Source organism: Bufo gargarizans, chromosome 9, assembly GCF_014858855.1.
Source record: "Bufo gargarizans isolate SCDJY-AF-19 chromosome 9, ASM1485885v1, whole genome shotgun sequence".
NCBI classification, from domain to species: Eukaryota; Metazoa; Chordata; class Amphibia; order Anura; family Bufonidae; genus Bufo; species Bufo gargarizans.
In genome coordinates, this window is record NC_058088.1 from 1 (window position 1) to 16,357 (window position 16,357).

Genomic DNA, 16,357 nt, shown 5'->3' on the forward strand with positions numbered 1-16,357 from the left:
AATTGCGTGGCTTCACCAAGTCAGGAGACCAAAGAGTGGAATAAACCAATGACTCCCAGGGGGGATCTAAACTGTGGAATGAAAAGCATGTTGGAGTTGAAGGTACTGAAAGAATGCAGTATTAAGTAGTTCCTATGAGGACTGCAAAGATGAAAGGGAAAGTCATAGAAAACATTTCCCTTGGTTAATGCGCCATGTATTCTGGCATGATTAAACTTGTCCAATCTGTGCTGAGAATGTCTGCGAGACCCTTGATTTTGACAAGCCAAATTACAGAGGAAGGCACAACAAAGTGCTCCAAAATTTATATTTTATAGGGGAATCCAAGTATTCACTAAATAAGTTCAGGAGAGTGGACAAGTCCTCATTAATCGTATAATCCACCCAATTTTGCATCTGGTTTAATTTCATACTCGCCTGCGGAAAATGGCATAAGGGAATCTTTCTTTAGAACTTTACCATTTTCATCCAAAAAGTTTTTGGGGTCAAAATTCTCAGGATTATTGAACTTTGCTTTGTCAAAGTGTGCACTCGTCAGCACAGGAGTGAAAACTGTTCCCTATGGGTGAGAATATATTGAAAAGAAACTGATCAGTAAACTTTTTGCATTGTCATTTTTTATTTGTTTTCATTTGCCCAAGTTAATGTTTACCTTCTTCAATTTATAATTGCGAATCTCAGCATCTACGGTCAATTCATGGGGAAGACTTAAGGGTACTACATCGCCATATCTCTGGACCTCATTTATGAAAGCTTCTGTGTAAGGCATATTGAGTCTGTCATCATAATTTGGTGGACGTTGGTCAATTACATTGTCTATCTCCTTGTAAAGTTTCTCTGGGAGGAAAAAAAATAAAAATAAAAAATAAAAAAATTTGTATTATATAATTTTTTTATGGTTCTCAAATATTGAACCTTAAGCAAATAAGTAGTCTACCTGCTATTTCGGGGTGTTTCATGAGGTTTAATAATACATATCTCAGAGTAAGGCTGACTGTTTCTGTCCCACCAAAGAACAAGATCATAGAGCACATCACCAATGTATTGGGATTGAAGAATGCTTCTTTATTCTTCCCTTCCTGTGTTTAAAGAAAAGATGTGGAAAAGAAGATGCAATGATAGATAGTAGTACTTGAGAACATCTATCAGTCATTTGACTTTGTTTGTACCTTCTCCATTTTGATCAAGAAACAGTCCATAAAATCCCTTGGGTTATTACTGTCCAAAGTCTTCATGTTTTCCTCCATCCTCTTGTTGATATAGTCTGTCATGAATTTAAAGTTTTCCATGATTTTATGGTGAGGTCCAGGTATGTATTTCATGACATTTGGGAATATGTTATAAAGCTAAAATAAGAATAATAACCAAAAAAGTATAAATAAACTTTGACGTATCTCACAATACTATGTACATACATGTAAAGAAGCAGGCGTCATCAATATTAACTGCAGTAGCAGAAAACAGTAGCTCACAATACAGGATTCCTGACATTTCCACAGTGTTAAAGGGACAATCCCAGGCACAAGCCATGAACAAGTGTGGTGCTGTTTTGGGGAGAAAGCAGCCATCTTTTTGTAGTCCTGGAGGACCCCTTGTAAACTTTGGTATACTTCACTTCGTTTTGGTGTTGGTTCCAGGACAGCTAATCACCCTGTATACCACTCAGTCCACCTCTTGACAGGTCTTTTTTCTGCCCACACTTATCAGTCAAGAGTCTTATGAGAAGATTTATTAAGACCTGCTTTGTGTACTGACATTGTGCTGGCATTAGACTTATGTCAGGCTACCCATGCTTCAGAACTGAAATTTACTTCCCCCAGGAACTGGAGTAGATTTATGTTGCAATGTACACCAGTTATCCGGAGCAAATTATCTTACTTATCCCTTCACATAATGTTACAGAAGCACCATATGGCAAAACCATAGGTCTGGTGCCCAAGTCTATGATAAGTGCATGAGAACTAAATCTAAAACGTCAAGTATTTGAGATTTCCTGAAATCTAAAATGTTACTTACTAGTCCCCAGCGTGTGCTCATGAGAGCAAAGTTGTCTTGAACACATTTCACCAGATTTTGGAAATGCTCATTTTGATAATCAAACCGGCTACCAAACACCACGGAGCAAATCACATTGGACATAGAACGTAGTATATGGTAATTGGGATTTATTGAAGCTCCTAAAATAATAAAAAAGGCAATCAATAGGTAAAACTCAATATACACAAGAGCAATATGTTGGCGTGGCTTTCCAAATAGTTGTGTGGAGTAACAAGGCCTTTTCTTGATAATAGCTGATCCTCAAACATAAGATTTATAGAAGTGTGGAGTTTATGGTGGTCAAAAAATCAGTCAGTGTTAAAGGACGGCATAGGGTATATCAGCTGCTTCTGCTGAATCGGTTGCCTCATATAGCTGTAATACACAGACCTTACATTGATATTATAGTACATTATGTATAAAACAGTTCTTTGCTCACTGTATGTTGGTACTATTTTACTACTGTGTGGCGGTACTTACTTGTAAGGCACAACAATATATTTTTTTAGCTGTGTGGTGATAGTGGCTTAGTATAGCATGATTATTGAAGCAGCTGTATGAAAGTGTAATTTGACCACTGTATTGAACAACAGTTAGTCCTACACCCAGGACCCCTGACGATAGTCTGTTTCAGCAGGCAGAGGCTTTTGCAGAAGCACCGGGGCCTTCTCTCTGCTCGCGCTCAGCCCCTTTCAATTCTATGAGGCTGAGCTGCACCTAGGCCATTTGACCAATGAACATGACATCACGTGGCCTAGGAAAAGCTGGAGAAGGCCATGGTGCTACTGCAAGCACTGCTGCTTTCTCAAACAGCTGATCAGCGGGGTTCCCGAGTATCAGACTCCCACCGATCAGATACTGATGACCAATCTAGAGGATAAAAATAAAAAATTATAGAAAAAACATAATTATAATAAAATAATCATAATGAAAAAATGAATAAACTTTACCATTTGTTTTCCTCAGCACACCACACAGAAACCCGGCCTCTTCACGTATCCTCTCCTCGAAGCTGCGTTTTCCAACTCCAAAATTATTCAGGGTTAGCACGGAAAAACGTCTCAGCGCCTTCCATTTTTCACCACTACTGAATGCAAAATCTGTGCAATGCAATAAAAAAAAATTGACACTACCATCAGATTTCTTTCTGTAACAGAAAATTCCTGGATGGTTTTCTGGATAGTTTCCGGTTAATTATTTTAAGTCACTTCATATCTTTTATTTCCTGTTCTGGCTCCTTAACGTCATCCTTGTTTGGACTTTTAGCAAAGCAAACAGTCTCACTTGACTCTTTCAGTCAGACCATTCACTCTGACCAGACTGCCCTCACATATTACACTAATCAGTGAAATGAACTTCTGTGAGCATCTGTATCTAGGCCTATCACTGCCATACTGCTATCCTAATTCTACCTGCTATTACCATGAAGACTTCTCTTCAGATATCATCTTGCCCTCACAGCAGCAGCAAACTGTCATGTGTTCCCTATCCATATGCAGGACCTTTATCTATCTGCGCTGACTGCTACCGAAGGACAACGCGTGGTAGTTAATTTTTAATAGTACAGTACTGCCGAAATAAAAAAAAAGAGAAAACAGGCAAAAATTCATAAAGAAAAATATTTTCTATGAATATTGGGTTAAAAATATCCCTTTCTGATGAAAGTGTCCCTTTAACTTAGAAGCTATACTGAAATCACACAAAAAAATGTATTTAACACTTGTTATAGAACACATGGACCCACAGAGATCCAGAAGTAATTGAAAGTGCAGAATAAACTAGATAATCTTCAAAATAATTTAACAATTATTTTATCCATTAAGGTGTGAGATTTAAAGATTTTTGTTTTGCTTTGGAAAACTGTAGACCATTCATGTTCATTAACCTTGTGTTATTCAAAAATATATTCATCGTGGTCCAAATTATGTGCTTGAAACCTTTCTTTTTTTTTTAAATACTCAGAATCTCACCAAATCTGTGCATTACATGAACTTGGGACTATTTAAATAAAAACTGTGTAATACTACATTCTCCTGTGGTGGTGCTGCAGGGAAGCTGAACACTCGCTGTTTAGGCAGTGGAACATCCTATGACCAGCTTGCTGGGGCAACCTTCCAACTAGTGCTGAGCGAAGCGATCTTCAGATCATAGATCTAAAGTCCCTTTGTTTCAAACTTCATTTGAATGCTATACAGAGTCCCGTCTCCGTACAGCATTCAATTTATGGGCTCTGACGAGGTGAAATTTAGTAAGTCTGAAGTCTCACAAGATTTTGGTGAAGAATGTCTGCATTTGATTTTATAACTTGAAAAGCATTTTAAAACTGCAATCCGAATCTCAGCTTTCATACTGAGATACTGTAACTGACTTTGGATTGCAGTTTTAAAATGCTTTTTAACTTATAAAATCAAATACCAAAGTACTTAATAAATTTCACCTCAGCGGAGCCCATACATTTGAATGATGTACATACGAGGGGTAATAATATTACAGGTTATAGCTACTAGAGACGGGTTTTTTTCCAGGGAGTTATTCTGATTGTCTGATTGGAGTCGGGAAGGAATTTTTTACCCCTAAAGTGTGGAAAATTGGCTTCTACCTACAGTTTTCTTTTTGCCTTCCTCTGGATCAACTTGCAGGAAAACGGGCTGAACTGGATGGACAAATGTCTTTTTTTCAGCCTTATAAACTATGTTACTATGTATTGACTAGGGCCATCACTTTTCTTATTTTCTCCTGGAACCTCGATAAGAAAGGAAATGGCAAAATAATCATCTACTGAGATGAAAGAAAGAGCCAATATCTAACACAGCGGGAACAGGCCTACCCGATTAAATACTCACCATCTCCTTTGGTAAAGTCAAAGAACGTAGGACAATAGGCTCGTCCACTGAACTCATCTGCTTTGTCAATTAAAGTCTCTTTGATGGCATCATAACTACATAGCACAATAACCGGCTGGCTCCCTTCATACACAGTAAAGAATTCACCATATGGTTTCGACAACTAGGAGAAAGAAGAATTAATTTTAAATGACACATTATTATCTTATTGTCCCATGACATGTTCTATGATGTGTACTATACCAGCCCTTGATATGCAAGTAGTTCTGAATGCATGCACATATAACTGTAAGTCGTGTACCAGGGTGGACTCCCGAGGATACAGCAAAGTCACAAACGAGGAAAGACACCCCAACACCCGCTTTTGCCAAAACAGTATTTTACTGAAACGTTGCAATGAGCACAGCCCAAAGGCTGAGACCCTTGTGCTGCACAGCGTGACACCCTCCGATGGATGCTGGAGGATAGTGCAGTAATTTACCTACTGGCAGACATAATTAAACCGCCACGCCTTACCTGTTATTATCCTAAAAAATCAAGAACAACTGTTTGGGTGTGTGATACAGGCTAGCCTGCGGTGCAGCACAACAGCTTACAAACTTACAATGTTCTACAGTATTCTCCCTTCCATAACTGGTCTTGTAGCACGTGTCTGAGTATTCCTTCTGAGCCAAAGCACCATCCTGGCTTGAGTTTGTGGGGAAGTTTATCAGCTCTCCAGTGTGAAATGTCACTTAAAATTTTGGAGTCCTTGCAATGAAGAGCCAGCAACACTTGTGGCCTGACACAAACAGAAATCCTATCTAACTAACTGCAGGATTGGTCTCAGTCTTTAGGATTCTAGGCACCAACACTGTGATGAGGTGCGCGCATGATCAGTCTTAGAGCTCATGCACACAAACATATTTTCTTTCCACTTCTGTTCCTTTTTTTGTGGACCATATGAGGAACCATTCACTTTAATGGGTCTGCAAAAACAACGGAAGGTACTCTGTGTGCATTCTGTTTCCGTATTTCTGTTCCATAAAAAAGTAGTGCATGTCCTATTATTGTCCTCAAATCACAGTCAGGGGCCCCATTCAAGTCAATAGGTCCGCAAAAAATACAGAACGCACACGGAACACATCCGTATGTCATCCAAATTTCATCCGTATTTTGCGGATCCATACTGTAGAAATGCTATGCCCAGCCCATAGTGATCATGTGTTTGGTGATTAATAAGTTACTGTTTCCATTTCCGATAAGCAAAAAACGAATCGCATACGGAAACCATACGGATATGTTTTGTGGAATAACGGAACGGAAGAGGATTTAAATCAGAGACAAAAAAAAACTCAGATACGGAACAACGGATCAGTGAAAAACAGACCGCAAAAAAGCAACGGTCGTGTGCATGAGCCCTTACTGACACGGGTCTGCTCTGCATCCGCTGGTGACTGTAAACTGAACAAATGCCTCTCCAACAAGCATGTGGTACCGCAGTGTATGTTGCTTTGCTCCTCAGCTATCGTCAGTGTTCCTGGAAGCAATCTTCACTCCTCTGGACAGGATCAGGGTCTTGGACACACTCAGCCTCACTTAACTGCAGCTCTGGTAACTGAGGGATGTCCCCACACCTGGATGTCGATGGATCGTCTGCTCACACAGTTCCTCAGTCTCAGCCTCCTCTAAGATGGCTGCTCCCTTTCTCCTACAGGCTTTGTAACCACCTCTCATGAATATGGAAAATATGCAGTCTGTTAGCTGTGTTTAGGAAAACACAGGATCTTGTGGCCAAACATCAGTATGTCAATCTAGATCATTTGACTTGATTTACACTAACGGTGTTCAGACAATGAGAGCTGTTTCCCCATCTCACATAACGATTGTGTGTTTCCTGGATAGGTCATCAGTATCCGTGACCCCCGCCAATTGGCTGTTTGAGAATGCACAGGCGTTCCTGTCAGCGCTGCAGCCTTCTCCCTGCTCACCAAACAGAGCGCGTACATTGTATAGTGGCTGTGCTTGGTATCCCGCTCAGCCCTGGTTACTTCTATGGGGCTGAGTGGCACCTTAGCCATGAATGTGAAGTCACACGGCCTAGAAAAAGCTAACAGAAGGCCGCGGCACTACTGCGAGCGACTATGCATTCTGCGGGGGTTCTGGGTGTCTGACCCCCACCAGTCACATACTGGGTGTCTTACCCCCACCAAGCACTAAAGCCTCAGAAATCCCCTTTAATACAAGCCACTTACTAATGTATTGTTATTATCCATATTTTCTCCTTTGCTAGCTAGATTCATTTTTCCATCACATTATACACTTCCCATTTAAAGCGGTGTGGAGATTCGCCCTGGTAGGCAGGTTAGCGGACGCAGTATAGAGGCAAAGGACCAGGTTGTAAATCACTCTTCAGTGTTTATTCACACTTATAACACAACGGTCACTTTTCAGGCTTGGTGCTTGTTCACACACAGAAAGACAAAATAAAGTTCACCTGGTATCCTGGGTAACAGTTCACACCCGGCTGAATGCTCAGCCTCAGAAAGACCACATGCAGGCTTTTAGGCGGCTTGCTCGCCTGACACATGGTCTTCAGACCTCAGCACAGAGATCTCCAGAGCTCCATTGTCAGAGGAAGGGTAATCCACACCACCTGACAGTGCTGGCTGTTTTTTATAAGCCTACCAAGACCCGGCCTGGAACATTGGGAGTAGTCACCCACCCAGCACTTTGATTACTCCCAGTAAGAGCCGTCCCGGATCAGCTATTTACAGCCATACTAAATAGCAAAGTGTTAATCAGCATTAGCTGCCACTGACACATGAAAATATTGTCTCTTACTTCACAGAGGCCAGGTACCTCAGTGACACATACCTAGCATCAATGATGACCCCTTGTACCTTCCTACATACCTCCCCCCTTTATTCAACCCTGAGGGGGTGAACACACATCAAACAGTGTACCGGAACAGGGCATCCGCGTTTCCCTGTAACCGTCATGCCCTGTGTTCCACCAAAAACTTAAATTTCTGTAAAGAGAGAAACCACCGGGTGACCCGGGCATTATTGGCCTGGCTCATCCATTTGAAAGGGGAGTGGTCGGTCACCAGACGGAACTTACTCCCCAACAAATAATAGCGGAGAGACTCAAGTGCCCACTTGATAGCCAGGCACTCTCTCTCCAAAATACTGTACCTGGTCTCGGCTGGGGTAAGCTTACGGCTGAGGAAGACAAGGAGATGCTCCTCCCTTTTGATTTCCTGAGACAGTACAGCACCGAGGCCTACTTTGGAGGCATCGGCCTGTACTATAAACTCCCTTTTGAAGTCTGGCGTCACCAAAACTGGGGACCCACACAGGGCCAACTTCAAAGAGTAGAAAGCCTCTTCCGCCTGACCATCCCAGTGGACCATCACTGACTTGCGTCACTTCAAGAGCCCTGTCAATGGTGTGGCCACCGTAGCAAAGTGGGGGACAAACCTTATATAATATCCCACCATTCCCAGGAACGACTTTACTTGCCTAGTAGTGACAGGTCAGGGCCAATTCCGTATTACCTCTATTTTGTTAACTTGGGGTTTTATGACTCAACGCCCAATGACATGCCCCAGGCATTTTGTCTCCTCTAACCCTATCACACTTTTTTTGGGTTAGCTGTTAGTCCAGCCTTTCAAAGGGAGTCCACTACAGCCTGTACTTTTGGTAGGTGACTTTCCCAGTCAGTACTGTGAATGACAATATCGTCCAGATAAGCAAAAGCGTACCGATGATGTGGACGCAGCACTGTCCATGAGCCATTGAACAGTGGCAGGGGCGCCATGCAGAACAAAGGGTAAAACCTTATATTGGTACATTCCTTCTGGTGTGATGAAGGCAGTTTTCTCTTTGGCAGCCTCCGTCAAGGGTACCTGCCAGTACCCCTTGGTGAGGTCCAAAACAGAAAAATATCGGGCTTGGCCTATCCTCTCAATGAGCTCATCCACCCGAGGCATGGGATACACATCAAATTTAGAAATCTCGTTTAGTTTGTGGAAATCGTTATAGAACCATCCCGTCCGGCTTGGGTATTAGGACTATCAGACTGGCCCAATTATTTTCAAGTCCTCAATGATGTCTAGTTGTAGCATTAGCTGCACTTCTTCCGAGATGGCTTGTCGTCGAGACTCTGGTACCTGGTATGGTTTCAACCGGACTCTGGCCTGAGTTTAGAGAAAAGGCTGTCAGCAATCTTAACTGTGGCAACTGCTTCCCTTATATCAGACCGTGGGGCTGGAAACTCTTCCCCTAGAAAACTCGGCTGCGAGCTTTAGTCTGTACTGGTCTCCCTATCAGTTCAAGGTTTAAGTAAATTCACATGGTACACCTGCTCCGGTTTTCGCCGCCCTGGCTGGTGTACCTTGTAGTTTACCTCACTAACTTTTTCGAGTACTTCGTAGGGTCCCTGCCACCTAGCCAGGAACTTACTCTCCACCGTCGGTGCCAGAACCAAAACCTGATCTCCCAGGATAAAGATCCAGCCCCGAGCCTTCAGATTATAGACCCTACTCTGGGCTCGCTGGGCTGCCTCCATTTGTTCCCTAACACGCGGCAACACTGTCTCCATCTGTTCTTGCATCTAAAGGACATATTCAATTTTTTTTATACGATGTGGGTTGTTGTTCCCACGCCTCTTTGGCTATGTCGAACAGACTGCGAGAATGTCAGCCATATTGCAGTTCGAAGGGAGAGAACCCAGTAAAGGCCTGCAGCACCTCTCGCACTGCGAACATGAGATAGGGCAAAAGAAGGTCCCAATCCCTCCCATAGACACCACTCTTTTTAACATTTTTTTTAAATGTTTGAATAAACCTCTTTACCAGTCCGTCCATTTGTGGATGATAAACGGACGTCCATAGCTGCTTTATGTGCAGTTACTTGCAGAGTTCCCTCATGACCATTGACATAAAAGGGGTCCCCTGGTTGGTCAGAACCTCTTTAGGCAGTCCCACTCGGGAAAACATCTCCATTAACTCCTTAGCTATGAGTTTGGCCGATGTATGTCGCAGGGGCACCGCCTCGGGGTACTGAGTGGCATAGTCTAGGACGACCAAGATGTGTTGGTTAGCGTTGAGCGCGAATATTCGAATATCAAAATTTTTACTTCCCGTGCGCATGGAGCGTCCCCATCACCATGGGAGCTGCTCCATGCTAGAATGTACTGTCGGATGTGAGAATCAAGTTGCAATCGCAATGCGAATAATATAACTTGAATAAATCGCATAACGATTTTAACTTGTACCTGGTTTACAATGGTTGGCTTTCTTGAATTAGCGAAGATGGAGAATATTTAATTTTTACTAATAAATATATTCGTCATCCTCGCTAATTTAAAGTAATTTAGTAAACCAGGTCTAAGTTGAAATCGCAATGCTATTAATTCAAGTTATATTGATCGCATTGCGATTTTAACTTGTAGCTGCTGCTGGGTCTCTAATGGAATGGGTCAGCTTGCTAGAATTAACGAAGTTAACGAATATGGAATCTAGCAGTGCAAATTTGTAATCGCAATGCAATAATATTTGCTATTATTATTAACCGCATTGTGAATCCAACTTTTATAATCCACTATTCTTAGCTATAGTACTATATTCGTTATATCCGACCGTTAATTCTCCCAATACCACCATTATCAAAATCGCCTAAGTTGTAATCGCAATTTGATAATATTTGCTATTATTAACCGCATTGCGAATCCAACTTTTATAATGCACTATTCTGACATACAGTACTATATTTGTTTTATTAGTTAATTCCACCAAAATTGAGGAAGATGTAGAATACTTCGCTATCTTCGTTGATGTAGAATAAAGAATACTTCGCTATCTTGATTCTTTTATTAACAGAGACATAGAATATAGCACTATATTCGTGTTAAATATAGATTCCCAAGATTAAAGAATAGGAAAGTTGCCTTATCATTAAGTTATAAGGCAATTAGAAGTTATAATTTATAACTTCTAATTCTAAGCTTAAAAATCGCAATATGTGAATGATTAAATCCAATAAATAAATAAATACAATAATGATGAATATTTGATTTCAGCGAATATAAGACGAATATTCAAGCGAATATTCGCGAAATATCGCGAAATCGAATATGGCACCTCCCGCTCAACACTAGTGTTGGTGCCCTCTATCGGACTTCGGTACTGGGCCTATGAGATCCTTAGCGATTCACTCGAACGGAACCTCGATAATCGGGAGAGGTACCAGGGAACTACGGAAATGTGGCTGGGGGCTAGTTATCTGTCAGGTTGGGCAAGACTTAAAATATTCTTCCACGTCTCTGAACACACTGGGCCAGTAAAACCGCTGTAGAATCTGGTCCTGCGTTTTCTGCCATCCCAGGTGTCCCCCAAGAACATGTTGGTGGGCTAGCTCTAACACGAGCTTGTGATACGCCTTGTCCACTACCAGCTGTTCAATATGCTCACTCCATAGTTGGTTTACGCAATACAGCACCTTCTGATGAACCACAAAATGGGGAAACATCAACTCGGCCCCCGGTTGTTGAGGTTCACCATCAACTATTACAACATTTTCCCAGGCCAGTGATAGTGCAGGGTCCCGGTGCCATGCTGTACCGAAATGTTCCCCGGAGACGTTCAGGTCTGCCAACTCAGGACCCGGCGGCAAATCCTCCACATCTCCCACTACTACACTCAGTGGGGTTGCCTCCCCCTCTTCCACTGCAGTGACGGTCACCCCTACCGCTGGGCCTTCAGTCTCAGGTCCCCAGGGTTATGGTTTTACCCCTGAGCAAGGCCACTCTACTGGCATACACCTGTCTCATGGGTATCGGTAACTTTCATATCAGGCCACAGTGCCTGGAAACTAGGGAAGTCTATCCCAGTTATAAATTCATAATGTAAATTGGTGGCGACTGCAACCTTGTGAGTCCACCTGCTGGCCATCATGGACAAACACCAGGGCATTGGGATAGTCCTTTACGTCTCCATGGATGCACACGACCCCTTTCGGCCAAAATACTTGGCGGCAGCACCAGGGCAGCTCTTAGCAGGGACACCAGACTCCCTGAATCCAGTAGAGCCACTGCCAGAGTGTCTCCCACTTCCACCTGTGGCTATTGTCTATAGTTTCGGGGGTACCTGTTGCACACAGCTTCCTGGCATACAATGAGTGGCGGTAGCCATAGTTAGTATCCATGTGTTTGCCCCGATGGGGACAGTCGGCCCTTATGTGGCCAGACTCCTGACACCGCCAGCAGATTATCGGAGCTAGGTCTGTAGGGGTATATCCCGGATGGGTTTTGTTGGCACAAGTACCCAGGCCTGGGGTGGAGATTTCCAGAGTTTGACTGCCCCCCTCCCAAAAGAACCCCACTGTAAATTTCTGGTAGCCTCATAGCGTTCCACAAGGTCCATCATCTCAAGGGCATTACCAGGAGACACCTGGCCCATTCAGTGCTGGAGAGGGTATGGCAAAGCCCTCCAGAATACATCAGCCAACAGATAGTCTAGCATAGCAGTGGAACTCAGCATGTCAGGCTGCAGCCATTTTTCAACAGGTGTAATAGATCATAATACTGAGGTCTCACGGGTTCAGCTGGGTTAAACTCCCACCAGGGGTGGGCTGGGCCGGCGGGCAGGCAGGCAATTGCCCCCCAGGCCGCCCTAAAAAAACGCCCATCTTTAACAAAAATTATTTTTATTTTTTATTCTTCAGGGCCGCACTGCCGATCACCACAGGCGGCACGGCCCTGGATATAATTGCGGCGGCTGTGTGCTGTGGGGCAGGGGAGGGAGAGGCGTGTCCCTCCCCTGTACTTCTGATAGGCCGCAGGCACTAATACCTGCAGCCTATCAGAGGCCGGCTCAGGCAGCACGATGACGTCATTATCATCGCGCTGCCTGAGTCGGGTGGCACACTGCTGATGGAGGTAAGTATTAGTGCTTTTTGTTTTTTTTCTTTGCTGGGGGAGCTGGCACTATGGCTATGAGGGAGCTGGCACTATTGGGGGGGGATCTGGCACTATGGGGGGCTTGCACTATAGGGGGAGCTGGAACTATAGGGGGGCTGGTACTATGGGGGATTGCACTATAGGGGGGCTGGCACTATAGGAGGGCTGGCACTATAAGGGGGCTGACACTATGGGGGGAGCTGGCACTATTGGAGGAGCTGGCACTATGGGGGCATTTCTTACTGGCACATTATGGGGGGGCACCATGGGGGAGAGGAGCACTATGGGGGTATCTTGGGGCTCTAAAGTGGCTTTTTTCAATTATTGGCACATTCTGGGGGGCACTATAGGGGAGAGCAGCACTATGGGGAATCTGGTGTTACTATAGGGGCATTATTTGGGGGCACTATGGGGAAGTGGGGGCTCTAAAGGGGCCTTTTGTATTGGAACATTATGGGGGGCACTATGGCATTTGGTGGCACTAAGGGGGCATTTTTTACTGGCACATTATGGGAGGCACTATAGGGGAGAGCGGCACTATGGGGCATTTCATGTACTGTCATATTATAGGGAGAATTAGTACTACTAGGGGGTATTATGGGGAGCTTTACTACTACTACTGGGGGGCTATGAGGAACATGATTACTAGGGCACTAAAGGGGCATTATTACTACTAAGTGTGCTCTGGCAGAGAATTATTTCTATTGGTGGGATTTTGGGGAGCACTATTACTTTGGGGGCACCCTGGCATAGTATCAGCTTAGCACAATTATTTTTGGGGGACATTATCTTTATACTATTAGTGTCTGGGCGCAGTTATTTTTTAGAGCACTGTGTGCCAATAATTGTTTAAGGGGGCACTATCTGTGTGGTAGTAGTATTCCCAGGGGTACTGTTTCTGCAGTATAGTATTGGGGGCACAGCGGGCACAGTATTGGGGCACTATCTGTGTGGTAGCATATTTCCAGGGGGACTGTTTCTGCAGTATAGTATTGGGGGCACAGCGGGCACAGTATTGGGGGCACTATCTGTGTGGTAGTAGTATTTCCAGGGGGACTGTTTCTGCAGTATAGTATTGGGGGTGGCAGGAAAGGGTGTTCAGAAGATGTGAAGATCATGGAAATGTGGGAAACTAATGTCTGTTTCTCCATCTCTGCAGAGACGGGAGATGGCAGAAAAATCATCATGGCGGTCTGGTCTCAATGGAGAATATAAATAAAGAAATGTCTACAACAAAAGTGACATCACTGGATGTAAGAGGTATGGGGGCGCTATGTAGGAGCGGAGATGCTCCGGCTCCTACCCCTGCCATTTGCAGAAGGAGGATTCAGAGCTGGGGGAGGATGACGAAAGGGGACAGCAGGCCACAGGCGGGTGGAAGATGGTGGGGGGAACCACAGGCCTTGAGCAGGGTCTGGGAAGGGAGGAGAGCGGAGGAGCTTCCTGGCTGTAGCCTGATGCTGTTTATTGTATAATGTGAAGCAGGCAGTGCAGCCAGAACAGGTCCCCCTCTCCGTATGATGTGTAGAGACAGGCCTCAACTATAGAATTTCAGCTGTACAGTGTTTGTTGGGAGTGGTCTATTATATGTAGGAGAGGCTTTAATAATGGGCCGGGCTAAAATGGGCCACTTGACTGGATTTGCCCCCCAGGACTAAGGCTGCCAGCCCTCCCCTGCCCACTGATGCACCTGTTGGGCCTGGACCAACACATTCGCCTCCAGTCTTGCCAGAATCTCACCCTCTACTGTCGTGTAATCGGCCGCTTGATCATCCGGGTAAGTCGAAAAACACCTGTTGGGGTCCGGATGCCAGGAACAGAGCGATGACCTCAGCCCATTGATCTCAGGGTAGCTTCTCCCCCATTGCCACCTTTTCAAACACCACCAGATAGGTCTCGACCTTGTCCGAGGGGGTCATCGTAGGGATCGCTGCGCGGACCACTTTCTGAACATCGTGGACGTTCTAAGACGCTCCTGACGCTTGTAAAGCCATCACATGCTGCAATAGAAGCTGGTTAGTTTCCTGCTGCTGCTTATTAGCCTCCCGCTGATGCAAGTTAGCTTCCAAGTGGGCTTTCACGACAGCCTCCATTTTGTTCAGGGACATGGGTTGTAATCTTTCTGGTTTGATGTAAGACATACAACTGTGCCCAGAAAAACAAACATTTTCTGCCTTCAGGCTAGCCTCACTGCGCTTGCACGCATCCTCCACCCTACTGTGGGGATTCACTCTGGTAGGAAATTTAGAGGACACAGTATAGAGGCAAAGGACCAGGTTGTAAATCACTCTTCAGTGTTTATTCACACTTATAACACAGCAGTCACTTTACAGGCTTGGTGCTTGTTCACACACAGAAAAACAAAATTAAGTTCACCTGGAATCCTGAGTGTCAGTTCACACCCAGCTGAATGCTCAGCCTCAGAAAGTCAACGTGCAGGCTTTTAGGCGGCCTGCTCGCCTGAGACACAGTCTTCAGACCTCAGCACAGAGATCTCCAGAGCTCCACTGTCAGAGGATAGGAGGAAGGGTAATCCATACCACCTGACAGTGCTGGCTGTTTTTTATAAGCCTGCCAAGACCCGTCCTGGAACGTGGGGAGTAGTCACCCACCCAGCACTTTGACTACTCCTAGTAAGATCCTTCCCGGATCAGCTATTTACAGCCATATTAAACAGCAAAGTGTCAATCAGCATTAGCTGCTGCTGACAAATGAAAATACTGACTCTTACTTCACCGAGGCCAGGAACCTTAGTGTCACATACCTACCATCAATTACGACCCCTTGTACCTTCCTACAGCAGTCACAGCCACCTCTGCAGCACAGAAACACCAGAGAGGCCGGTGCCTTTTCATATAGTGTGCAAGTACGCGACCACCACTGTTTCATTGCAGGGTGGACGAAACCATGGAAACAAGCAGCATATAATGTGATGTAAAAATGAATCAAGGTGGCAGTATGGACACTCACTATACATTAGTAAGTGCCTGGTATTAGCTTAGTTTACATAATCGTAGTGTGACAACCCCTTCAATGACCTCGGCCCCACTTCGGCTCTCAATATTACACAAGTGCTGCCTTTATTTCTAATTATCCACACACATGCTATATTTGCTATACTCACATTCCTGAGGGACTTCACAATATTGGTGAAACTAATCTTATGAAGAGTACCGATGATGGGAAGAGGCATTGGTCCAGGAGGCAGGTTTGACCTCTCCAATAATATCTTTATATACTTAGCCAACACGCTGGCTATGATAAATGTCAGGAGGACTGTAGTGACCCAGTATAAATCCATCCTGTGAACAGAAATTAATATTCAGAATTAGTAAAGAGGTCCCCCATTATCTCTACAATACCCAGGTACAATAATATTATATGGAAGGACCACCTTAATAGAAGGATAGCAGGAGTTTCAACTGGCTCCAATGGCAGCTAGAGGGAATTTTATTTCCCTGTAGCTGCCGTCAGGGGTCTACATAGAGATAAGGGACTTCCATCTTGTCCTGGTTAAATCTAAAAACTTCCCTAAC

The 16,357-nt window shown here is 44.3% G+C and overlaps 1 protein-coding gene across 1 annotated transcript; it reads right to left on the bottom strand.

Annotated features, from left to right (window-relative positions):
* Positions 1-86: 86 nt before the first annotated feature.
* LOC122919467 (cytochrome P450 2F2-like) lies at positions 87-16,120 on the bottom strand. The gene is made up of 8 exons (XM_044268519.1): positions 15,946-16,120; positions 4,881-5,043; positions 2,988-3,137; positions 2,017-2,177; positions 1,170-1,346; positions 938-1,079; positions 653-837; positions 87-559 (listed from the first exon to the last, which is right to left on the bottom strand). Exons 1-8 carry the CDS (start codon positions 16,012-16,014, stop codon positions 368-370), a joined length of 1,239 nt encoding a protein of 412 aa, XP_044124454.1. The 5' UTR covers positions 16,015-16,120; the 3' UTR covers positions 87-367.
* Between the last annotated feature and the right edge of the window lie 237 nt (positions 16,121-16,357).

Excerpts from the sequence above, each read along its gene's own strand:
- LOC122919467 (XM_044268519.1), bottom strand. The coding sequence starts at position 16,014 with ATGCCTCTTCCCATCATCGGTACTCTTCATAAGATTAGTTTCACCAAT. Across the intron at positions 3,138-4,880 it reads TGACTTTACCAAAGGAGATG|ATTTTGCATTCAGTAGTGGT; the intron begins GTGAGTATTTAA and ends TGCATTGCACAG. Across the intron at positions 1,080-1,169 it reads TCTTGATCAAAATGGAGAAG|GAAGGGAAGAATAAAGAAGC; the intron begins GTACAAACAAAG and ends CTTTAAACACAG.